At 50.4% G+C, this 24,841-nt stretch overlaps 1 protein-coding gene across 1 annotated transcript in view; it reads right to left on the bottom strand.

Annotated features, from left to right (window-relative positions):
- The window catches only part of ADAMTS2 (ADAM metallopeptidase with thrombospondin type 1 motif 2), a 246,077-nt gene that overhangs the window by 154,875 nt on the left and 66,361 nt on the right, over nucleotides 1-24,841 (bottom strand). Inside the window, exon 3 of the mRNA XM_030316217.1 lies at nucleotides 12,160-12,319. Within this exon, the coding sequence (XP_030172077.1) occupies nucleotides 12,160-12,319 (160 nt within the window). The remainder of the gene's footprint in view (nucleotides 1-12,159; nucleotides 12,320-24,841) is intronic.

Genomic DNA, 24,841 nt, shown 5'->3' with positions numbered 1-24,841 from the left:
ACCCATCCCAAACATGAGTCCAGAGAGCTCTGGATAGAAGCCTAAAAAAAAAAAAAAAAAAAAAAAAACAACCCAGACACACAGATACCTCCCAGGCCTGGGCCCCAGCAAAGAGAGGATTCTGGCAAGTGCTGCCTTGCTGGGTCTGCAGGCCAAGGTGGGGGCAGGGAGTATGGGAGGTGCCTGCCTAGGAGCTGTGGTTCTGGCTCCTCCCTGACCTTGGGGCAGGCCTGGATGGGAATGTGGTACTTTCTGGCGGGCAGCATTCCCCTCTGGCCACTGTGAAGATCACCTACCAGGATCCCCAACATTCCTGCGGCTCTATGGCTCCATGTTGCATCCTCTCCGATCCCCAGCCAACTGGGTCCAGACCCCAGTCTCTCTCTGGGGCCACATCAGTGGCCTCCTCAGGGCTCCCTGCATGTTCCTCCTCCTCCCCTGTCCCTGCCCTGCCACGGAACCAGGCCACACTGCTTCTCCACTTACACCGGGCACCACCCCACCCTCTAAGACTGGGCCACAGGACCCATCCCCATCAGCCCCTCAGGCCCCTCCTACTGCACCTCCAAAAGGCACTCCCCTCAGGGCACTGCACTCACCCCTGCTGCCTCCGCCCCTCTCCTCTCCCAGTGAACTACAACCCACACTTCAGATGTGGCTCCACCTCCCAGTCACTGTGGTCAGTTTACGGCATTTCCCATCATTTCTAACTGCACAGGCCTTTGGGGACCTCCCGGGTCACCACAAGCTGTGTGAGGGTAGGGGGTGGGGATATGAGGGGGCTATGTCTGTCTGGCTCCCAGAGTCCCAGAGCCTGGCCCATTGCCGGGCCCTGCGTGGGCCATCTGTAAAGATCTGGTGAATGGATTGAATGAGTAAGCGAACAAAGGATATGGTTTCCACAGGGCACTTCATGTTCAAAGACAATGACACAGTGAATGCTAGCCAGAGGACACTGGGGGCAGTGCAGCAGGCCTTCCCCTGCCCGAAGAGCACTGCTGTCCCCAGCTAGTCTCCCCAGTGCAGCAGCAAAGGCCCAGGGCCACCTGACGTCCCAGGGCAACCTTGGCCCCGGCAACATTCCACCGGCACAAATCCAAGAATCTTCAGCGCAGGGAGTATAAGTTGCAGTAATAAAATTGGGCTTCAGTAGCAAGCCCTCAAATACCTACCAGGACCAACCGCTTCCCTAGGAATGAGGACCGTGTGGCCAGGCCTCGAGGGCAGCCACATTCATTTTCTGTTCATAGATATTCAGATGCCAATTGTGTGGCAGACACTCTACCCAATGCCAGGAATTCAGCAGCAAGCAGAAAATTCTCCCCGCAGCTAATAAGACAGGTGACATGAGATACTTCTTCACACCCTCACTGGGCTTCAGTTTCTGCATGCTTCCCAAAGACGGACAGACTTCAGGTGGGGAGCTCTGAGGGTGGAAAGGAGATGCCACACAGGAAGCCAGGCAGCCATGGGTCCTAGCTTGTTCCTCCCTGCCACACGTGGGGGCTGACAGCCCGCCTTCAACTGTGGCTCTCACAACTTACCAGCTGTGTGGCTATCTCAGGTTCCTCATCCGTAAAGTGGGCACAACCAAGCCCACGGGGTCTTTGCACGAGTCCAGAGATGATGTGCCTGCAGTGCCCTGGTGAATGCCTGCATAGGTGAGGCTGTCCTCCCATAGGCCTCGATAAACACATGTCCCTGAGCCACCAACACAGCTCCAGGGACAGGAGAAGAATCACTCACAGACCGGGCTCTGGAAAGACTGGCTTTTGTGCAATGAAAATAAATAAAACCGAAAAGAAAAGGGGAACCAGAGCCTGGGGGGAGAGGCTTGTATCAAACGTGACAGAAAGTCGATAAGCAGATAAAAGGCTTATCCCAATATGTAAGACCCCAGGAGGTGAACGCGCAAAGGACTTAAACAGGAAGAGGAGACACACAAAGCAATCACACTCTGGGAGATCATTCAACCTCTCTGGCCATCAGAGAAGCACAAACGAAAGCAAAGAGCAGCACTGCTTCCCCTGCCAGATCAGCAAAATATCGGTCAGCGAAGCCCCTGTGCTGGTGAGGATTTGGAGACAGGGGGAGCTGCAGTAGGAAACCAGTCTGGCCCTGCCCCATGTGCACTTGGACTCCATGATTATTTCAGTCACTCTGCAAGTACTTCTTAACAGCTGCTCAGAGCCAGGGCTCCAGGGCATCAGGACTGGCTCAGTCTGTGGCCAGCAGGGTTAGCAACAGGAGAGGAATCCAAGGCCCCTTGCCAGGAGGTCCCCAAACCCAAATACCAAGAGAGGTTGTCCTAAAGGCAGGGGCATTACTGCTGTCTCAAACAGCAGCTGGATGACAGCCTGCCCTGAACACTCCCACAAGCTTCCATCCACCCTAGCAGATCCAGAGCCCCTCCCCAAAGTGGCAGAGTGGGAAAGAAAAACGTGGCTTGTCAGAGAGGCAAGGACACATGTACAACCTTGGGGACCCTGGACAGTACACGGTGACCAGCAACACTGTCCCACAGAGCAGGGCCTCTGCCCCCAGGAGCAAGAGAAGCTTTATAACCCAGAATCTGCCTACCTGTGGGGCTGTGTCTGGGGTCCCCGCCCCCAACCCCAGAGTCTGGAAGCCAAATGGGCTTGGCCCATGGCTGGCACCATCTGTTCCGGGAAACCTCCCTGATCTGAACCAGGGCAGCCAGGAGCAGTGGAAGGGGTACAGCCCAGAGGTCGGGAGAATGGGCCCCAATTCTAGCTTCTGCACTTGGCCGGGCCACCTGACCTGCCTCTCCTCTGCCAGGATCCCTGCCTCAGCTGGGTTACAACCATCCGCCACCTTCCAGGGCCCTCAGGCCTTTCAAGAGCCAGGAGCCGCCCTTGACCCCTCCCTTTACACCCACGTCCCGTGAGCTCTACCTCAAGGCACACCCTGAACCCATCTGCCCACCATCTGTCACTGGCCGGGGGGACCACCCAGGACGCCTCACAGGCCTCCCTGTTCCCACTATCTCCACTGAGAGCCTCCAAAGGCTTCCCACAGCTGGGAGAACAAGGCCCACCTTGCACCAAACTGCACAGACCTAGCCCTCACCACTTCCCCAGGCCCAGCACCCAGTGCTTCTGCACCTGCTATCCCCTCTGTCTGGAGCAGTCCTCCTGGGGCAGGCCTTCCCACCAGCCAGGTTTGCCTCGCCTCCCACCTGAAGTAGCTCCCTCCCTTACCCCCCCTCTCTCACGCTACCCTACTCTTGGATTTTACTCCATTGGATGATTTACCCCTCTGCTCCCTGTGTGTCCCCTGGGGGCTGGTGAGCTCTGAAAGAGCAGGGACTTCCTCTGGCTTATCCCCTGATATATCCCCAGCACCCAATCCAGGCCCAGAAACAAGGTGGGTGCACAGTAAGAATGTCTTGAGTGAATGAATGAATGAATAAATGAGAGAACAAAGGTGCCCCTTCTAAGCCTCAGTGTCCCATCTCAGGAGTCTGTCATTTCAGGAGTACAACTGTCACTCCCACTGCTCCCCCTGTGCCTGGGGAGCATCACCAGGTACCTGGTCCATCCCCAGCCCAGGTCGGTGCCATCCACCTCCTTGTGCAGGCCCCGCTTCAAGGCCATGTTCCCCTCCTGGCCCTGGCCCTGAATCCTGTGCAACCTCTCACCTGAGCCCTGACCTCGTCCCAGGTGTACCCCTCACTTTGCCTGGACATCCCCCCAGGAGGTGCTCCAGCTGCACATCATGGGATGAAGCCCACACCCCAAGACTGAGTCCAGACAGAGGGAGCCAAGTCAGAAGCTCTGGGAAAGACACCCCAGCTCCAGCCCCAGAAGCTGGCCCGAATTCCAAACATGTGTGAGCAAGCGTGCATGTGCAAGAAAGGAGGGGAGACAGAGTGAGAGAGGGGAGCCTGAGCGTGAGAGGGGGAGAGAGCCAGACACCAACATTTCTATCTAATCGTGTGACCTTTTCGCAGCTCAGAGTTCCTTCAGGGCCAAGTGCACAGTGCTGCTTAATATTAATTTCAAAGAGAAATGGGTCAAGGAAAATTGGAAATTTTTCTAGAAAACACTTCAGGCATGGAGCTAGCTGAAGTGTCTACAGCCCTGCAGAGATTTCTGAGAGGAAACAGGGCCTGGGATTAGGGGCCTCCACCTTGTACAAATCCACAGAGTTCAGACCCTGGGTTCAAACCCAGTTTCTTCTTCTGGGGAAGGGCCTCCTGTCCCATTTGGGCACCCCTGGAGCTGTCTCTGCAGCCCAATCTCCCAGATACTAGGACCCAGCACTTCTCACTTGCCATTGGGCCCCTCCACGTCCCCAAGAGGTCCATGTCCTAGGACCCTGCCCTCTGCCCCTCGTTGTGTGGACACAGCACACAGGAGCCCATGCCTCCTTCGCAGTCATCCCATGGGGGTACCTGAGGTGTGCAGAGAGGCTCACCAGGGTCCCCATGGAGACTCAGGCCCAGCTGTTCCCACCCCAGGCAGGCCGGCTGGCACATCTAAAGCACAAACGCCACAGACGTGTTAAGTTGCCCCTGGAGACATCACGTCTCTCCCAGAAACATCCCAGTCTGCTATGCTGAGGAACCCGCAAAGAGCAGGCCATGTGGAGCCCACGGCCAACGCGGCACCCAGACACACTGCTCTTGCTAATTAAACTCCAGACGCGCCTGGAGCAGACACAGCTTCAACTCCCCAGCAGCGTGTTATCTGGAAACCAGGCGTGGTTACCTCTCTGGGGGACATTCGCAATACAAATATAAAGGAAGAAAAGAAGGAGCAGCAGTTGATTGTGTCTGTGGAAGAGAGAGCCACGGAGAAGGGGCAGTGAGGGCAGAGGACCCACAGAGCCTGAGCAAACAGCCTGAATCGGAATAATGGGTAACAGCAAAGATGGAGCAGGTGCCGTGCCAAAGCTGTTTAAGTGCCATGCGCCCTGTGCCATTGCACCCATTTTACAGATGAGGCAGATACACTTGACTTCTACACCAAACTGCCTGGCTCTTGTGAGAACCACTGGCCTGTCTCTGAGAACTGTCTCTTGCACCTGAGTTGGGGCCACCCCCAGGCCAGGGCCAAGCCTCCATCTCCAAGTCGCATTCATCATCGTTCATGGTGCTCCGGCAAAGATCAGATCTCTCCTGGGCCACGATCACTTGGCTGGCTCCACCCCTGGACAAAATTCCACACAAACTCAGGAGGAGGGAGGGAGGGAGGAGAGCAGGCCCGAGACACAGAGACTGCTCAATTTATGTCTGAGGAAAGCAGCTGAGCACGTGGGCTGTCCACGGCACCCAGGCAGAATGCCAGTCACACTGTGTCTCGAGGGCCACACCTAGCAAATCTCCACTGCATAACCCACCACTGGCCAGGGCCCCCGTGTGTAGAGCCTGGGGAACAAGCACAGCCCCTGCTTGCCGACAGCTCTGGGGCGCTCTTCCAAGTTTGACCCCACACAAATATCCAGGCCTCAAGAATGTGCAGCCCCGGCTGTCCCAGCGCCCACCCCAGCCCACCCCTCGGGCGTGAAGCCACATCACCACGCTGGCATCTCCTACAGCCGTCCAGGGGGGCTGGCCGCAGAGCAGCAGGAGCACTGAGGTCGCTGCCAAGGGTGTGCTCAACTCTGAAACATGCCTCCAGGAGCCAGGCCAACTGCCTTGGGTTTCCTCTGGTCCCTGAACTGCAGATACAGCCCCGGGGGGTGGAATGAGGAGGGGAAGATGAGGGTCCCTGGGAATCAAGCTCGGAGGCCCCTAGGCTTTCAGCTGCAACTCTGAGCTGGCTGGGCAGGGCATGAAGCCAAGTCTGGTATGAGAGCCCCCAGGTCTCCACCCATGAGGGCCAGACCCGGCTGTGGGGCTTCAGCAAGAGGCTCAGGGATGCCTAGGTTGGGGACACAGACAGAAGCCACCAGACACCAGCCAGGCCTGGGGTTCAGGGTGCAAAGCCAGGCAAGGGCCTCTCTCCCCACTCCAACAGAACCTCAGGCGTTAACATTTAGATATCATGGAAGCTGAATCATGGCCCCAGAATGTCCACAGCCTAATCCACAGACCCTGTAAGTGTTATCTTATATGGTTAGCAGGACTCAACTTACCCTTAACTTAATCACATTAAGACTCCTGAAATGGGTAGGATTACCCCAATGGGACAAATGTAATCACAAGTGTCAGGGAGACCTGACTACAGAAGAGGAATCAGTGACCAAGGAAGCAGAGACCAGAGTGATGTGCCCACCAGCCAAGGGATGCCGGTGGACATTAGAAGCTGGGAAAGGCTAGGAAGGGACTCTCCTCATTGATGCTCCAGAGGGAACCAACCTTATGGACATCTTAGTTTTAGCCCCTTAAGATCTGTTTTGGATTTTTGGCCTCCACAACTATAAGACAATAAACCTGTATTGTTTTAAGCTACCAAGCTTGTGGTAATGTGTCTCTGGAAACAGACCGCAGAGAGGAAAGCCTCCCCGGTCTGGCCTCCAACAAGTTAGCGGCCCCCTCCACACCCCCTTCAGGCCTCAGCCTCTCCCTTATGCCTCACACTCACTGCATCACCGAGATTGGCCTGGTCATCTACCTACTATTGAGTGGAGCCTTGCCCACCTCCCATCCATGGCCAGTCCTGACAGGACTCCACTCTCTCTCCGTTGCACCCCACTCTGGACTCCCTGCCTCCAACCTGGACCACAGATGGCTGGCTGTGACACAGAACTATCTCAGACTCCTTTCCTACTGAGGCCTCCCACTGCCTGCAGGACGCCATCCATGCTCTGGAACATTCCAGGCTGCAGGCCCTGCCAGTTCGTAGCATCAGCCTGGCGCCCCGGCTCCTGACCCTGCACTCCTACCTCCAGCTTCACTCCTGAGGCAGCCCCTTCCCTACTCCTCAGAGGCCTGGGGAACTCCTACCGTGCTTAAGGCAATGTCCCGTGATGGATGGAGATACGCAGCGGGTCAGCAGAGGAACCACTGTGGGCCACTGGATGGAGATTGCAGGCTGGCCACGTGGAGGAGCCACTAGGAGGAGCACACAGTGCCAGCACCCTGTCCGTGCTCTCTCGCTGGCTTTCCTTGGCAGCAGGAGGGCAGAACGCTCCCGAGGGCGGCATGCCTCCTCTGCCCGCCAGGGAGGATGCCGCAGCCTGACAGCAGCGGGCAGAGGCTTGGCACGGGCTGCTTCCGAGGAGGCAACAGCCAAGGTCACGAGCACTGAGCTGTCTGACTTCTCTTCCTTCAGCCAAGACTTAGAGCAAAGCAGGCAGGAGGACAGAGTGGCCCATGGGCAGTTCTGTGGGACAGAGACCACCCACCTAGCAGGGGCATGAAGCCCCTCCTCCATCCTGAGGGCATGTGCCGGGACTGCAGGGGGCCTAGCAGAGCACCCCCCACAGAAGCACAGAGGACACTTCCGTCTCTGCATCTCATAAGCACAGGTGGCCAATGGAGGCCATGTCCTATTTGGCTCATACGGAGCTTTTTAGAAATTTGAAGCAATATTTTTAAATCATGAGAGTTCACATGAAAGTTCTGATGTCTGGATTCTCTTGACAGTAAGGGGATCACTGTCCCAGGGCCACACTTCCACCAGGTCATGCTCAGGGGAGCTAAGCAGGGGCTACCCCTGTGGACGAGGCCTCCGGTCAGCTCTGTGCCCACGACGAGGCCATGGCTGGATGCCACATGCCACCACATTCACGCTACTGTTTGCCTTTTAGTAGAGACATATTCTCTGTGTCAGTCATTGCTTGTTTTTTTTAACTTATTTCATGTTTATTTTTGAGAGAGAGACAGAGTGTGAGCAGGGGAGGGGCAGAGACAGAGGGAGACACAAAATAGGAAGCAGGTTCCAGGCTCCAAGCTGTGAGCACAGAGCCCGATGTGGGGCTCAAACCTGTGAACTATGAGATCATGACCTGAGCCCAAGTTGGACACTTCACTGACTGAGCCACCCAGGCACCCCTGTGTCGATCATTTATATCAAAAGGAGGGAAATGAAAGTCAGGCCAAGGATGGGTGTTGCTGTTTTTCTTACCCTCTGCCACTGTCCTCACTGACACTGTCTGCTGGGTCCTGTTGGCCTTGTGTCTTGGGATGGCAGGGCTTTCTGCTAATGGCACCATGTGCCTGACGGAGAGACCACATGCTCAGCTCATGACCCAGGGATCTCTCCCACCTTGTGGGGATCTTCAGCCTCCCACAGACAACCAGGCTCTTAGTGTCAGTGGCAAGGCCAGTTTTGTGCACGTGGTCTTGGGGCCAGCCTGGCCACAGAACGGCCCAGCTTCTCCAGGCCCCACAGTCTGGCGGAGGCAGAGGGAAATGGCCCTGCCTGAGCTGTGCCGGAGCACTGTGCCCCAAGAAGAAGCAAGGGGTGCCTGCTCCTCTAAGGATGGGCATCCCATTCACTGCACAGATGGCCCTGCTCGACAGGGCTGGTTCACTTCCTCTGTAAGCTGACTGGTGGCCCCCAAGATTCCTAGGACCTGTGAATGTTACCTTATATGACAAAAAGGGACTTTGCAGATGTGATTAGATGACAGACCTTGAGATGGGGGGAGACCCCTCTGGATCATCTGGATGGGCCCCTTAATGCAATCACATGCACTCTTACCAGAGGGAGGCAGAGGGAGACTAAACACACACACAGAAGGCGAAGAGGCAGTGTGACCAAGAGGCAGAGACTGGAGTGATGTGGCCACAAGCCAAGGGACCCCAGCAGCCACCAGAAGTTGGACGAGACCAGGAGCAGATCGCCCCGCAGCCTCCAGAAGGAGCATGGCCCTGCCGACACTTGGTTTCTGCCCAGAGACGATACTCCTGTCGGACTTGCGCCTTCCAGAACTGGGAGAGGATAACGCACTGCAGCTGTTTTAAGCGACCCAGTTGGCGGCAGTATGTCGCGGTAGCCAGAGAGTAGGAGGGAGTGACGTGCCAGGGTCACCGGCTCAAGTACTAGGCAGGGCTTCCGGCCCAGACTGGGGCTCCTCTTCCCACACCCGCTGGCCCTGGCTCCCCCTCCACAGCCCCAGACAGAGTTGACAGATGGCAGTCAGGGCAGGGCTCAGGCGTAGGCCCGGAACTGAGAGTGGGACCCCATCCACGTATGTGCCTAAGTGCAAAAGTGCATGCACACACCCGTACAGGCTCACAAAAACCAAAAAGGCTGATGTTATATAGTCCCCCCAGCAACATACTCTCCCAGACACAGGGCTGGCTCAGGGCAGGGACAGAGAATGAGGCCAGGTGCACCCGAGTGAGGCCTGGCACAGAGGAGGCCTGGAAATGCCTCCGCCACCTGTCCCCAAAAGGCCACCCTGGCCCCCTGGCCTCAGCTCTGCCCTCCTGCCCCTTCTGGGCTCCTGGGTCCAGCAGGGCTGAGCAGAAACACTTCTGCAACGTATGTAGGGCAATCAGGAGAGAAAAGGTCCCCCCTCCTCTCTCTCAAGCCTTTGTTCACCCTAATACCCTCTTCCAGGGCCCAAGGGCAACACTATTATATGCTAAGCTGCTCTGAGCACATGCCAGACCCTGGCCTGAGTCTGGCAAGACATGTGAACACCTTCACTTTCCATCCTTCTTCCCTGGGTAGTCTGCAGCCCAGCAACTGACCTCAGATGATGGAGACTATTCGTGATAACAATTCTCTGAGGCTGGGTGACCTCCTGAGAGCACCCCAGGAAGGCTGTTAGGTGCTCAGAGAAAACAGGACAGTGTGTCTCAGCACCCGGGAAGGGCTGTGTGGGACACACCTACCCACCCCCAATAGGCACCCCTACCCCCAACCCCACACCCAGTCAGATGCCACCACCCCCCCCCAGACTGGAAGACCCAGAACAGGTATTTTCCCTTCCCCAGAGAACCTATCATATGCATGGCCCATCATGGGAGCTTCATACCTGCTTCCAGAAGTTGCCTTGGGAGAGGGTAGGGAGGTGGGGGGGAAGCCTCAAGTCAGCACCTCCTGCTTGTTTCAGCCACAGCCACACTGATATATCAGAGTCCCCATCAGAATTCACTAGAAGAAAGGATCCCCTGGCTTACACACACTCGCGCACACACACACTATGGGCCTGGACAAGGCCCAGGCTAATGGAAAGCTGGACTGTCTAAGTTCACCATGGGCCCTCAGCCCAGCCCCAGCATAACTTGCTTCTGGACCCCCTCCAGCCAGTGAGTGGGCCTCAGTCCTGAGTGAGTGGGAACAATCAGGCACATCCGGTGAGAAATGTACTCTCACTGTGTGGGTGGACCAAGTCACCCGCACAGGGTCGTGCTGACACTGGGCATGGACATGACTGAAAGGGGACTTGGCCCCAGACCCCGGGCCTGGACCAACCACCCACAGCCCCACAGCCTGGAGCCTACACACCCAAAGCCCAGGCCTGAGGTCTAAGGTCCAGGCTGGAATACCTTCACCACACCCCACCACCTTCTAGCACAATCTCAGCCTCCAACCCATGAAGCCAGCTTTTCCCAGCATCTTCTAAGGCCACTGGTTTCTAGGTTTGTTTGTAGTTTGAAATTCCTTTCCTGCATCCTGAGTTCTAACAATAGGTGGCGGGAAGGGAGGACGGATTTAACAGAAGGTACCAAAAGACCAACAGAAGCCCAGAAAATAAGGCAAAGCCGGCAAGGCCAAAGGGGAAGGCTGCCACATTCAGGAGATAGGCACCACATGGAATCTGGGATTGGAGCGAGCCCAGAGCACCTGACAGCCCCTCTTTGCAGGCTCTACCTCACCTAGACTGAGCAGAGCCCAGAAGCATCAAGCCGAAAGCCCTCAGCTCTCTGAGACACAGGCCCTTCTGATCCCACTGGACAGAGAGAGGCCCAACTTACCCAAGGACAGCTGGCCAGTATAGTCCCTTATCCCTGGTCCGGGGCATTTCGCCTGCCCTATTTTCACTCTTATGCTCACGCTCTGGGGTCATTCTCCATTCCTCCCCCTGCGGAGAAGCCCATGGGTAGGAAAGAGGCAGGAAGGCTGAGCCTGAAGAAGGCATGGCAGACAGCAATTCATCACCTGGGAAAAAGGGTCCGCCCAAAGTATTGATCAGCTCCAGAGAGCGCTGAGCTTCCTGACGGAACAATTGCTTTGCAAAGGTATCTGTTGCCACTCCTTGAAATTAGAATGGTGCCCTGCCAGCCTGCGCCCAATTTATCTGTCAAGCTGGGCAGTCAGAGAGACCTGAAATAAATGAGCCTGGGCGGCTTCGGGTGATGGGAGTGTCTCGGCAAATCACAGCATGGATGGGCTGGCCCAGTGGGGCCTTCAGGGCTCTCTGTACACATGTAGATGAGCCTGACCTAAGGCCCAGCTGCCCTGACCATCCTGCAGCCAGGGGTCCATCAGGACCAGAGGCTGGGGGCTGAGCCTAGCCTAGGCACAGGCAAGGCAGCCTTATCTGGTCCCTGGGGCCCTGAGGACCGTGAGGCCTGCTAGGACCATGGTCAGACCCCAACCTGGCCTTGCTGCAACCCAGCACCCAAGATCCCAAGAAGAGAGGGGAGGTTTGGGCTAGAGGTAGGCCAAGACTCCTTGAAGGGTCTGAGGGGCTACAGCCAGCAGCTGTCACCATGCCCATCCAGAAGCTCCTTCCATGCTCCTGGGCCCAGAGAGCACCTTGGTTCCAAGTTGAAAAAGAAAGAAAAAAAAATGATCTGAGTCTGTGTACAGGCTGCCGAAGCTGCTGGGAGCACTTCTGGGGTCTTCGTCATGCCCTCCCCTCCCCTCGCGGCATCTGGCTATCTACCAGAGGAAGCAAGGTCCAAATGGGGCCTAAAGAGAGCTCAGGACCCTTCTCTGGGAGTGGCCTGGAAGGGGCAGTCAATCATCATTGCAGGGAAAGTGGACCACACAGAAGGAAGGAGAGGCTGTCTGGGGCCAGCAGATATCTTCTTCAGAGAAACAGGCTCAGACATGGGCACCGAACTCGGGCCCAAGTGCAGGCCTAGTCTGTGCTTCCCCGGCTCCCTGACACTTGCTGGTTGTGGCCCATGTGCAGCCACAGCAGAGCCCCCCGCCCAGCACCCCAGTACTCCCACCATGCCATGTGGTCAGTGAGAGCAGAGCTCACGCTCAGCCTGGGACCAGGCCTGCAGAAGGGGTGCCTGGGTCCCTGGGGACACAAGCAGGGCTTACCAAGCAGTCTTACCTGTGTCCAGGGCCTGTGGCCCCCCCAGAGTAGGGGATCTGGGAGTGGGTGGCCGGCGATACACCACATGCACACGGCCCTGCTCAGCCTCCTCAGCTGCTAGCCCCTTCTCCAAGGGCTCGATGAAGAACTCCTCCTCTTCCATACGGATCAGGCCAGCCTGTGGGGCAAAAATGAAATGGTTCAAATTCCCAGAGCACAGCAGACAGACCAAGGAGGGGTCCCAGAGGGAAGAACCTCCCACCAGACTGATAGGACCAGAAGGACCCTGCCCAGCACCCCAGCTAGGTGTCAGGCTTGAACCCCAGGCCGGGGTGGGGGCACACACACGTGACCCCAGAAGTCTCATCTGCCCAGAGCCTCCACTTCTAGTCACTGAGGCCAGAGCCCTGGAGGGTGGTGAGTCTGCATGAGTCTGAGTCACCCCCACGCCCTCCCCCCAGAAGCCCAAAAGCCAAGACAAAGGCCAAAACTGTCAACTGGGGACTACATCTGCTGCAGACATGGCCAGCTGGACCAAAACAGTATTTTCAAAAGTTCTGAACCCGACCCTCAAAATGATGAGATTTCAGGTCTCAAAACTGGACTATTCCAGCTTCCCTTGTGAAACACACGCTGACCACAGTGCACGCTGCCCAGTGGTGCAAGCCACGGACACAGCATGCAGCTCTGAGGCCGGCCACGGTCCCCATCCCCCACCATCTACCCATACCTATACCTACATCAGTCACCGGCCCAGACTCCGCAGCAACTGGACTGCTGTCTCCCCCAAGACCGGCTGTAGCCGCCTCCCCCCTCCCCGTGCTGGAAAGCCGTCCCTGGACCCCTGTCCCTGTCAGGATTCAGGCTGCTCTGTACTGTGGCATCCAAAACTCTCAGCTTCCCACTGCCCCCACTCCCACCCCCAGTCCCTAACTCGCACACCTCACACCAGTGGCCGGGACAGCCCCTCCTTCCAATACAGCACTCACAGCTAGGCCTTCTCACCTTGGCCATCTGGCAAACTCCCCTTCTTCCTTCAGCACCTCGTTCAGATCCCCCAACTGCAGGCACAGGGCCCTACCCTCCCTTTGGCCATCCGTCCAACTTCCATGCTTTTGATTTTCAATCTATTATCCATAAACTGGTGGTCTCACACTGGGGGGCCCCACTGTGTCAACCTGCAGATACATTTCCTTTAGATCACACATTTATGACCCATTCAGGGTTCTGGGTGGGTTTTTTAAAACCATTTTACTGAAATATGATTGGCATGTGAAAAGATGTGTACAGTTAATGTATACAACTCAATGAGTTTGGGAATAAGTATCACTCATGAAACCACCACCATCAAGGGCATAAACATATCCATCACCTTCAAGTTATCTTCCCACCCCCTTTATTATTATCATTTTCTCATGGTAAGAACACTTCATATGATATTTGACCCTCTTAGCAAATTGTAAGTATATGATAGAATATTGTTAGCTACAGGCACTGTGCTATATAATAGATCTCCAAAACTTATCTTGCATAACTAAAATTTTGTACCATCACCTCCCATTTTCCCCTCCCTTCAGCCTCCGGCAACCACCATTCTACTCCACTGTTATAAGTCTGAGTATTTTATTTTATTTTTTTTAAGTTTATTTATTTTGAGAGCAAGCATGAGCAGGGGAGAGGCAGAGGGAGAGAGAGAATCTGAAGCAGGCTCCACACTGTCAGCATAGAACCTGACACGGGGCTTAATCTCATGAACCATGAAATCATGACCTGAGCTGAAATCAAGAGTCAGATGCCCAACTGACTGAGCCACCCCAGGTGCCCTAAGTTTGAATATTTTAGATTACATTTGTCTTTCTGTGTCTAGCTTATTTCACTTAGCATAGTATCCAGTTTCATCCATGTTGTCACAAACAGCAGGATATCCTTCTTTATAAAGGCTGAATAATATTCCATTGTATATACAAACCACATTTATCAACCTGCCATCTACAGATGGACATTTAGGTTGCTTTCTTGCCTATCATGAATAATGACACAATGGATATAGGAGTGCAGATATCACTTCAATATTCTGTTGGCATTTCCTCTCTATATATACACACAAGTGGGACTTCTAGATCATACAGTAGTTCTATTTTTAATTTTTTGAGGAATCTCCATAGTGACATAGTGACAGAACCAGCTCACATTCCTACCCACAGTGCAGAAGGGCTCCCTGTCTCCACATCCTCACCAACACTTGTTATTTCATATTTTTGATAACCATTCTAACAGATGTTATGCGACATGGTTGGCTTTGGTTTGCATTTCCCTGAGGTTGAGCACTTTTTATGTATTTATTGACCATCTGTACGTCTTCTGTGAAAAAAAAATGTCTAATGCAAGCCCTTTGTCTATTTTTTTAATCAGATTTTTTTTTCTGCTTTGAGTTGTATAACTTCTGTATGTATTTTGGATATTAACCTCTTATCTGATACATGCTGCTTTGCAATATTTTCTCTTATTCCACAGGTTGGCTTTTCATTTTGTTGATGGTTTCCTTTGCTGTGCAAAAGCTTTTTAGTTTGATGTAGTCCCACTTACTGATTTTTGGTTTTGTTGTTTATGCTGTTGGTGTCATATCCAAAAAATCATTGCCAAGACCAATGTCAAGAAGTTTTTTCCTATATTTTCTTCAAGTTTTATGATTTTACGTTGAAGTCTTTAATCAATTTCGAGTTAATTTTTGTGAGTGGTGTAGGACAGGGGTCCAATTTCATTCTTTGGCATGTTATTTATTGAGGAGATTATCTTTCCCCATTGAGTATTTTTGGCTCCTTGGCCAAATATAAACTCACTGTGTTATGTGTGGGATTATTTCTGGACCCTCAATTCTGTTCTATTTGTCTATGTGCCAGTATCATACTGTTTTGATTACTATAGCTTTGAAATGCAGTTTGGAATCAGAATAATGCCTCCACCATTTTTTGTTTGGCTATTTGGGGTCTTTGGTGGTTCCATATAAATTTTAGGATTGGTTTTCTATTAGAATTTGGAATTTTGATAGAGATTCCATTGAATCTAGACATGGCTCTGTGTAGTATGGACATTTTAACATTATTAACTCTTCTGATCCATGAACAAAATATATCTTCCCATTTATTTGTCTCTTCTTCAGTTTCTTTCATCAATATCATTGCGCGCGTGTGTGTGTGTGTGTGTGTGTGTGTGTGTGTAGATCTTTCACTTCCTTGGGTGATGTGATGTTGTGTTTAGATGTGATTGTAAATGAGACTGTTTTCTTCCTTTGTCAGATAGCTCACTGTTCTCATATAGAAATGTAATTGATTTTTGTATGTTGATTTTTGTATCCTGAAACTTTAATCAATTTGATTAATTCTAACAGTTTTCTGATGGAGTCTTTAGGATTTTCTGTATATAAGATCATGTAACCAGAAAATAGAGACAATTTTACTTCTTCCCTTCCTATTTGGATGCCTTTTATTTCTTTATCTTGCCTGACTATTCTGGTTAGAAGTCTCACTACTGGGGCACCTGGCTGGCTCAGTTAGAAGAGCATACAACTCTTGTTCCTGAGGTCAGGAGTTCAAATCCCACATTGGGCGTAGAGATTACTAAATAATAAATAAGCTTAAAAAAATTGTTCCAGTACTAAGTTGAACTGGAGTGGTGAGAGTGGGCATCCCTGTCTTGTTCATGATCTTAGCAGGAAAGCATTTAACATTTCACTATTGAGTATGATAATAGCTGTGGGTTTGTCACATACAACCTTTATTATGTTGAGCTATGTTCCTTCTACACCCAATTTGTTGAGAGTTTTATCATGAAAGGAAGTTGAATTTTGTCTAATGCTTCTTCTGCATCTATTGGAATGATCATATGAATTTTGTTTTTCATTCTGTTAAGCTGGTGTATCACATTTATTGATTTGCATATGTTGAAACAACCTTGCATCCCAGGGATAAATCCTACCTGATAATATGCATGATCCTTTTAATGTGCTATTGAATTTGGTTCGCTAGTATTTTGTTGACAATTTTTGCATCTATGTTCACCTGGGATATTGGCCTATAGTTTTCTTTTCTTGTAGCATCCTTTTCTGGTTTGGGCATTATAAAATGAGTTTGGGAGTGTTCTTTCCTCCACAATTTTTTGGAAGAGTTTAAAAAGGATTGGCATTAGTTCATCTTGAAATGTTTGGCAGAATTTAGTTGTGAAATCATCTACTCTGGGACTTTTCTTTGTTTGGAAATATTTTTGATTATGGGTCCAATCTCCTTCTCATTACTGGTCTGTTTAGACTTTCTATTTCTTCCTAAATCAGTCTTGGTAGATTATATGATTCTAGGAATGTATCCACTTCTTCAAGGTTGTCTAATATGTTGTTGTATACTTGTTCATAGTATTCTCTTATGATCCTTCATATTTCTGTGATATTGGCTATAATATCTTTTTAAATTTTATTTACATCTTTATTTGGTTTTGTTCACCTTTTTATTGTTTTTCTATTCTCTACTTCATTTAGTCCTGAAACGATCTTTGTTATCTCCTTCCTTCAGCTAACTCTGGGCTTAGTTTGTTTTTCTTTTCCAAGTTCCTTGAGGTGTAAAGTTGGGCTGTTTATTTGAAATCTTTTTTATTGTAGGTATTTATCACTATAAACTTCCTTCTTAAGGAAAAAAAAAAGAAGTTAGAGTGGAAGAGAACCAAAGCATAAGAGACTCTTAAAAACTGAGAACAAACTGAGGGTTGATGGGGGGTGGGAGGGAGGGGAGGGTGAGTGATGGGTATTGAGGAGGCCACCTTTTGGGATGAGCACTGGGTGTTGTATGGAAACCAATTTGACAATAAACTTCATATATTGAAAAAAAAACAAAAAACAAAAAACAAAAATAAAATAAACTTCCTTCTTAGAACTGCTTTTGCAGTATCACATAAGTTCTGGTATGTTGTGTTTCCATTTTTGTTTGTTTCAAGATACTTTCCTTATTTCCTTTTTGATTTCTTCTCTGACCCACTGGTTGTTCAAGAATGCGTTGTTTAGTTTCTGCATATTTGTGAATTTTCCAGTTTTCCTCCTGTTGTTGATTTCTAGTTTCATACCACTGTAATCAGAAAAGTTACTTGGTATGATTTACATTTGCTAAGATTTGTTCTCCACCCTAACATGTCATCTGTCCTGGAGATTGTTCCATGTGCACTCAAGAAGAATATGTATTCTGCTGTTATTGGATGGAATGTTCTGTATACATGTTAAGTCCATTTGGTCTAAAGTATGGTTCAAGTCCAATGTTTCCTTATTGATTTTCTGTCTGAATGATCTATCCACTACTGAAAGTGGGGCTACTATTATTGTATTGTTGTCTATCTCTCCCTTCGGATCTATTAGTATTTGATTTATTACATTTAGGTGCTCTGATGTTGAGTGTATATATACATTTATACTTCTTATATTCTCTTGATGACCACTTTACAACTGTATAATGACCTTCTTTTTCTCTTGTTACAGTTTTTGACTTAACTCTATTTTATCTATTATAAGTATAGCTACCCCTGCTCTGTTCTGTTTTCATTTTCATGGAATATCTTTTATCGTCCCTCCACTTTAAGGCTAAGTGTGTCCTTAAAGCTGAAGTAAGTCTCTCGTAGGCAGCATATAGTTGGGTCTTCCTTTTTTTTCAATCCACTCAGTCACTCTAAGACTTTTGATTGGAGAATTTAACCCATTTACATTTAAAGTAATTATTGATAGTTAAAGACTCACCAAAGCCATCTTAATTGTTTTCTGTTTTATAGTTCCTTTGTTCCTTTCTTCCTCTCTTGCTGTCTTCTTTTGTGAGTTGATGATTTTTTACAGTGGTATACTTTGATTCTCTTCTCTTTATCTTGTGTGCATCTCCCATAGGTTTTTGTTTTGCAGTTACTCTGAGGCTTACTCATCTTACAGATATAATAAATGTTGATAACATCTTAGTTTCTTTTTTTTTCAAAATCATTGTTATTTTATTGAAATGTTTCACCATTTGGAGATGTAAGGCTAAAATAGGACTAGGGTGCCTGGGTGGCTGAGTCAGTCAAGCATGTGGACTCTCAGTTTCAGCTCAATGATCCTCTGCATTGGGCTGACCTGCCAGAGCACAGTCCGCTTGGGATTCTCTGCCCCTTCCCTGCTCATTCTCAAAGAACCTGAACTTGGACTTAATGTAGAATAAAGGGGGGTAAGGCATTCACACATGTCGGATGGAAAACCAGTCCTTGGTTTCTTACTACAAAGATTTCCCATGGGCTAAAGGCTGTACAACACTCCATTAGAACAGAAATGGCTGTAGGGGGATCCAGTCTGCAGGAGGGATGGCAGGGCTGGAGGCTGCAGCTCAGGTCCAGGACAGCAGGCTGGGAAGAAGTTAGGTTACTGCATTCACCAAAAAGCACTTACACTTTCCAGTCTCTAAGATGCTGACGATTTCCTCAGACAAGGATAACAACTTAATTTCAATTGAACACAAAAACTCTCCCTTTTATTTTCCACTCCCACATTTTATGTTTCTGATGTCACAATTTACATCTCTTCATACCATGTATTCATTGACAAATTATTATAGCTATAGCTATTTTTAATACTTGCATTCTTTAACCTTTATATTAGATTTAAGGGGTTAACAAACCACCATATTACAGTATTAAAGTATTCTGAATTTGATTATATACTTTACGGGGGTGATATATTTTTTCACACGTTCTTATGTTACTAATTAGCACCCTTTTGTTTCAGCTTGAAGAACTCCTTTCAGCATTTATTTTTTTAATGTTTATTTATTTTAGAGAGAGAGAGAGAGAGCATGTGCATGCACATGTACATGTGGATGCGCAGGTGAGGGGGAGAGAGAATCCCAAGCAGGCTCTTTGCTGACAGTGCAGACGCAGGGCTCAATCTCACTCACAATGATGAGATCATGACCTGAGCCAAAATCAAGAGTCAGATGCTTAACCAACTGAGCCATCCAGGCACCCCTCAGTATTTCTTGTAAAGTAGGTCTAGTGTGATGAGCTTTCCTCAGCTTTTGTTTGGTTGGTAAAGTCTTTATCATGTCTTCGTTTCTGAAGGACAACTTGGCAAGATAAAGTATTCTTTGTTGATAGTTTTTCTTTTTTTTTTTTTTCAGCACCTTGAATATATCCTCCCCATCTTTTCTGGCCAGCAAGGTATCTGCTGAGAAATCCACTGAGGGCTTTATGGGGTGGGGGGGTCTCTGGTAAGAGAGAAATTTTTTCTTTCTTGCTGAATTTGAAAGGATCTCTTTGTCTTTGACTTTAGATGGTTTACTATAATGTGTCCTGGAGAAGATCTTTCTAGATAGAAATTTGGGGGTGATTTTCATGAACTTGGATTCCAAATCTCTCCCTGGGTTTAGGAAGTTCTCAGCCAGTATTTCTTTAAATAAACTCTCTGCCCCTTTCTCCCTGTCTTCTCTTTCTGGAACTCCAATAATGCATAGATTGTGTCTCTTACTAGTGACCCATAAGCTCTATGGCCTTCCTCCATTCCTTTTCATACTCTCGCTCCTCTGACTGGATAATTTCACATGATCTGCCTTCTACCTCACTGACTGTCTCTTCTACATGGTCCAATCTGATGTTGACACTCTCTATTGAATTCTGCACTCCAGTAACTCTGTTTTTAAACCCCAATATTTCTGTTTGGTTCTTTTTTATGTTTTATCTTTGTTAAACTTTTCATTTTGTTCTTGTGTTGTTTTCCTAGCTCTCTTAAGCTCTCTGAGGAAACTTAGAATGATTATTTTGAATTCTTTATCAGGCAATTCATGTATCTCCGTTTCTTTCGGATCAGTTGCTGGAAGTTTACTGTGTTCCTTTGATGGGGCCTCATTTCTCTGATTCCTCATAATCCCTGTAGCCTTGCATAGGTTTCTGTGCATTTCCAGACTTTATAAGCTGACTTCAGTAAGGGAAGACCTTCATCTGCAGGTGGGAGCACACCGGGTCATGCTGTTGACATCTGGCCCCCAGATCTGGTGGGCAAAAGCAGGGCACCAACTGCAGGGGGTATGTGGTGGTTCTGGGTCCGGGGGGGGGGGGCAGGGTGGGTAGGGAAGACATGATGTTTCATTGGCTTAGGATGCTAGAATCCACAACATTGACAAGTTCATGGTCCCTGGAAAGCACTATGGGGGTCTTCAGTGGCTACAAGCACTCTTGAGGTCTTCAGTGGTGCCTTCAGGTCTAGTGGCTAGGGATGAGGGCAGGCAGTGGTGGTGGCCAGACCTGGTGGTATGCACATACTCAGCTATGGGGCTCAGCTGCAGGTGCCTGTGGAGTGGCAGGGTCTTGTTTCATATATACTTGTGACAAGAGCCAGGACCAGCAGTAAGAACCAAAGCCAACCACAGACACACTAACAGTTACCAGTGACCTAGCTGTCACTGTGCACTCCCATAGTGGCAGGGTCTCACCACAGGCACACACATGGCAGTGGAGGTTGGTGACAAGAGTCAGGTCAGCAGTATGCATGTGTACAGCTGAAGGGGTTAGCCCTGTGTATGCACAGCAGTGGGGGTCAGCCACAGGGGTCTAGGCTGGTGTTCTGCACTCGTGCAGCCACAGAGGCCAGGGAAGGCTGCTGATGCAGATCCCAGGCTTGGGGGGAGGGTGTGGGAAGAGGGAGCAGGAGGGACTCAAGCAGATAGTGTCTGTGAGTGTGAAAGCGTGTGGGATGAAAACTCAGTGGTAAAATCTGCAGGGCTCTAGAGGCACCTGGGTGGCTCAGTTGGTTAAGCATCCGACTCTTGATTTTGGCTCAGGTCGTGATCTCACAGTTTGTGGGATCGAGCCCTGGTGCTGGGCTCCACGTTGACAGCATGGAGACTGCTTGGGATTCTCTCTCTCCCTTTCTCTCTGCCCTTCCCCATCTCTCTCTCTCTCTCTCTCAAAAACAAACTTTTTAAAAAATCAATTAAAAAAATCTGCAGGGGTCCATAGCAGCCGTGCTGACCATTGGTTTCTTCAGCAGTGAAAACTGCTGGGGTCCCCTGTGGAGTGGACCACGGGGAACCATGGTCATTCCTAATGCTGGTAATTCTTGTCCTTCTTCTTTGTTCCTAGCCATCTCTATACCTCTCAGCTTCACTGGTTTCTGGATGGGGTGACACAGAGTGGGTCCTTTGTTCACTGAGAGGCTAAGGAAGCTGGTCGCACACCCCACTCTCCCTTTCCCGGTGTGGGAAACTCATGCTGGGGAAGTTCCCTCTTGGCACAGAGCAGCGCTAGCCTGGGGGACGGGGTGATACAGACAAAATGAAGCTGCCTTCCTTTTCTTCTCGTGCCATTTTTCTCAGGGTTTTTGTTCTACTGTGTTGCTGAAGTTTAAGTGGACTCCTGAGTTTTCCCGGAGATGTTTTTGTTGGTGGATAGTTGCCTAATTATTCATCTTCTTTGGGGGATGGAGGCTGAATCCCCTACTCTGCCAACTTGGTGACCTCACTCTGAGCTTCTTAAAAGCTTAAATTAGTTGCTCCAACTTAAGAATCAGAGGATTTCACATAAATGACCAGATTTTCAAATTCTCTCAAAACATCAGAAAAGCTGGCATTTCCGGCTGCCCATCTAACACACCAGCTTAGCTGGCACTGGCCAGGAGTCCCCTCGAATTCTCCTCTCCAACCTCCAGAGAGAATGTGGCCCTGCCAACACCCTGACCTTGGCCTCCAGACCTGTGAGAGAATAAGTTTCTCTTGTTCTCAGTAATTTGTTACATCAGCTGCAGAAAATGAATACAGGGTCCCAGTGGGCAGTGGGATGAAGGGGGTGGCCATTCTCTGAAGGGCACAGGATTGGAGAGAGGCAGGCACGGCAGCCCCCCCAAAGACATGGGTTTGCAGCATCTCGGTCTTCTGGGGAAGGGGTCTAAGATGCAAAGGAAGGGTAGGAGCCAGAGCTATGGGGGCCAAGACCAGGGTGCCAAGGTCACCAGTCTGTGGGAGGAGTGAGGGGAGGACAGGCCTGTGAGAACTCTGCAGGCCCTACACTCTGACTCATGCCTGGGTCCCAGGGTCCCATCAGGCCAAGCAGGGAGTGAGCAAATGCTTGCGGATGAGTGAATAAATGACCCCACAACAGTGGGGCATGTCCTCTGAGACACAGGAAAGGCGGGGACATCATGGGCCATCCCCTTCCAACTGCCTTGTGGGTGACTGGACAACAGCAAGAGTTCCTTCCTCTACAGTGCCACTGACATCTCCCACATTTGTGGTTTGGGGGCAGACTGGTGTCTCAAACCCATCTTATCAAAGAACCCATTCAAGTACACGTGGGAACTAGCCATGCAGTCCAGAGTCAGCGTTCTGGGTTCCCAGCTCTGTTTCTGCCTGACCAGGTGACCTCAGCCAAGGTGCTAAGGCTCCCTGAGCCTCCAATGAATTGCCTGTAAACAGAGTTGATCATCCCTCCCCATCACATGGTTGCTGCAGGAACAGATACAGCCTGGGACACAGAACCAGAGCACAGGCTGACGGTGCTCTGCGACCCAACTGATGTCATCCACCTGCTTGCTTTGCAAATGAGAGAACTAAGACCCAGGGGTGGGAAAGCCTGCTGGGAACACATAGGGTCTAGGAATCAGACCCTGACCCCAGGTGGAGGGAGCATCCCCCAGGTGGGACCCTGGGCCAAACCAGACCTATTGTGGCAATTAGGGCGCAAGACAATAAGACACCAGCAAACAGCAAGGCAACCCCCTCTTCTGGAGGGACTCTTGCACCCCAGACTAGGAACCATCTATGCCACAGCCTGATGGCCCTGGGGTCATTCTAGAGGGACCCAATGTGACAACCCAACCTGGTGAGGAGTGGCCCTCTCTGGCCTAAAAGATTTCAGAAGAGTTAAGGGTCTCCCTACATGCCAGGGTCGGGCTCTCCTCCCTGGCTGGCCTCCTGCTGGGCTGACCCAAGGGCACTGAATCTGATGCTGTCCTGAGCCACAGTCAGGAGACCAGGGCCCAAGCTGGCCCAGCTGCCTGGCAGGAACCCTCCCAAGGGCCCATCTCAAGGGCACAGAGCACACTGAGATAAACCTGAAGCATCATGCCAGGTTACTCAGGTTTCCTCGTGAAACCAGAGACTTCTAACTGACAGTGCTCACAAATGGAGCAGGCAAACACCTGCCCCAAGATCAGCACATGACCCCACCGAATCCAGAGGCTGACCATGTGAGACCAATGGATGACCACCCCCAGACCAGCATCTGGTCACCCTGAGACTGCAGACTGCCCACCTCAAGACCAGCACTGCCACCCCAGGACCAGTGGATGGCCACCCGAGACCAACATTTGGTCACTCCTCCCCACCACTGGCTGGGACACGCTTGGTGGGGGCTCTTCAGAAAGAGAGTGGGGTTTCTTTTATTGCCTGAATTTCAAGCATCTTAGTATGCATCCCAAGAATGATCTGTCTAGAAACCTGCAAAAGAAAATTGACAAGAGAACAACGTACAGAACGTGGGCTACGTTTTGCTGAGCTTTTTCCCCCCAGGACTTTGATTTTCCTGCTGCCAGGGGCATGTGTATCTGTTTCTACATGTAATTTTCATTAGTAAGAATCTGTTTCCTCTCCCCACTTAATAAATATTAAAGAAGTCCCTGAAGGGCACTCCATCAAGATCCCACTTGTGTCTGTCCAGCTTGGTGTCCCTTTGCAGGGCTGGCCCCCCGACACTGGCTCTTGCCCCAAACCCACTCTGTTCTTGAACTCCGTGACTGTCTGCACAACCTAGCCAGGAGGGAGGATCACAGGGAGGGCTCTACTGCAGCGGCCTGGAACCTGGTAGCGCTTCAGTCATCAAATCCACTGGCTGGTCCTCAGAACTTGGTGAATTATAAGATGCCTGCCCTACCCCTTCCTTCTTCTATGGCTGTTCCTTTGCTGTTTGGTTTATGATGAAGTAGTCACTAGAAATAGACATTAGGCGTTAAAAAAATTATAAGAATCCAAAGACTTAACAGATATCCTCTGTTACTTTGAATTTTGTGGTTTTTTTAAAATTTTTTTAAGTTTACTTATTCATCTTGAGAGAGAGAGCACGAGCACACAAAAGTGGGAACAGGGCAGAGAGAAGGAGAGACAGAATTCCAAGCAGGCTCCATGCCATTAGCGCAAAGCCTGATGCAGAGCTTGAACTCACGAACTGTGAGATCATGACCTGAGCCGAGACAAAGAGTCAGACACTTAACTGACTGTGCCACCCAGGTGCCCCTAATTTAATTTTTTTAATTTTTTAATGCTTTTTTTTTTTTGAGAGAGAGAGAGAGAGGGAGCAGGGGAAGGACAGTGAGAGAGAAAGGAACAGAGGATCCAAAGCGAGCTCTGTGGTGGCAGCAGAGTCTGATGTGGGGCTCGAACTCACAAACCATGAGATTGTGACCTGAGCCAAAGTCAGATGCCCAACCGACTGAGCCACCCAGGTGTCCTTGTTACTCTGAATTTTAAAGTGTTTAAAACACTGACACTCTCAGAGCTGGGGTCTCCCTGGAAAGCAAGGCACCCAGCCCCCTGTCTTCACTGGCTTCTTCAGTGGGAGCCGCAGGCTGTAGCAAGCAGCAGGCTCCCACGCGTGTGTGATGGGGGACCGAGGCTGTCACTCAATCTTGTCATTCTTGCAACCTCCAGTACCAAGGCTGTCAGGTGCT

This window comes from Lynx canadensis, chromosome A1 (assembly GCF_007474595.2).
Source record: "Lynx canadensis isolate LIC74 chromosome A1, mLynCan4.pri.v2, whole genome shotgun sequence".
In the NCBI taxonomy this organism is placed as follows: domain Eukaryota; kingdom Metazoa; phylum Chordata; class Mammalia; order Carnivora; family Felidae; genus Lynx; species Lynx canadensis.
The sequence above is the reverse complement of the archived record's forward strand: the minus strand, read 5'-3'. Positions and strand labels throughout refer to the sequence as shown.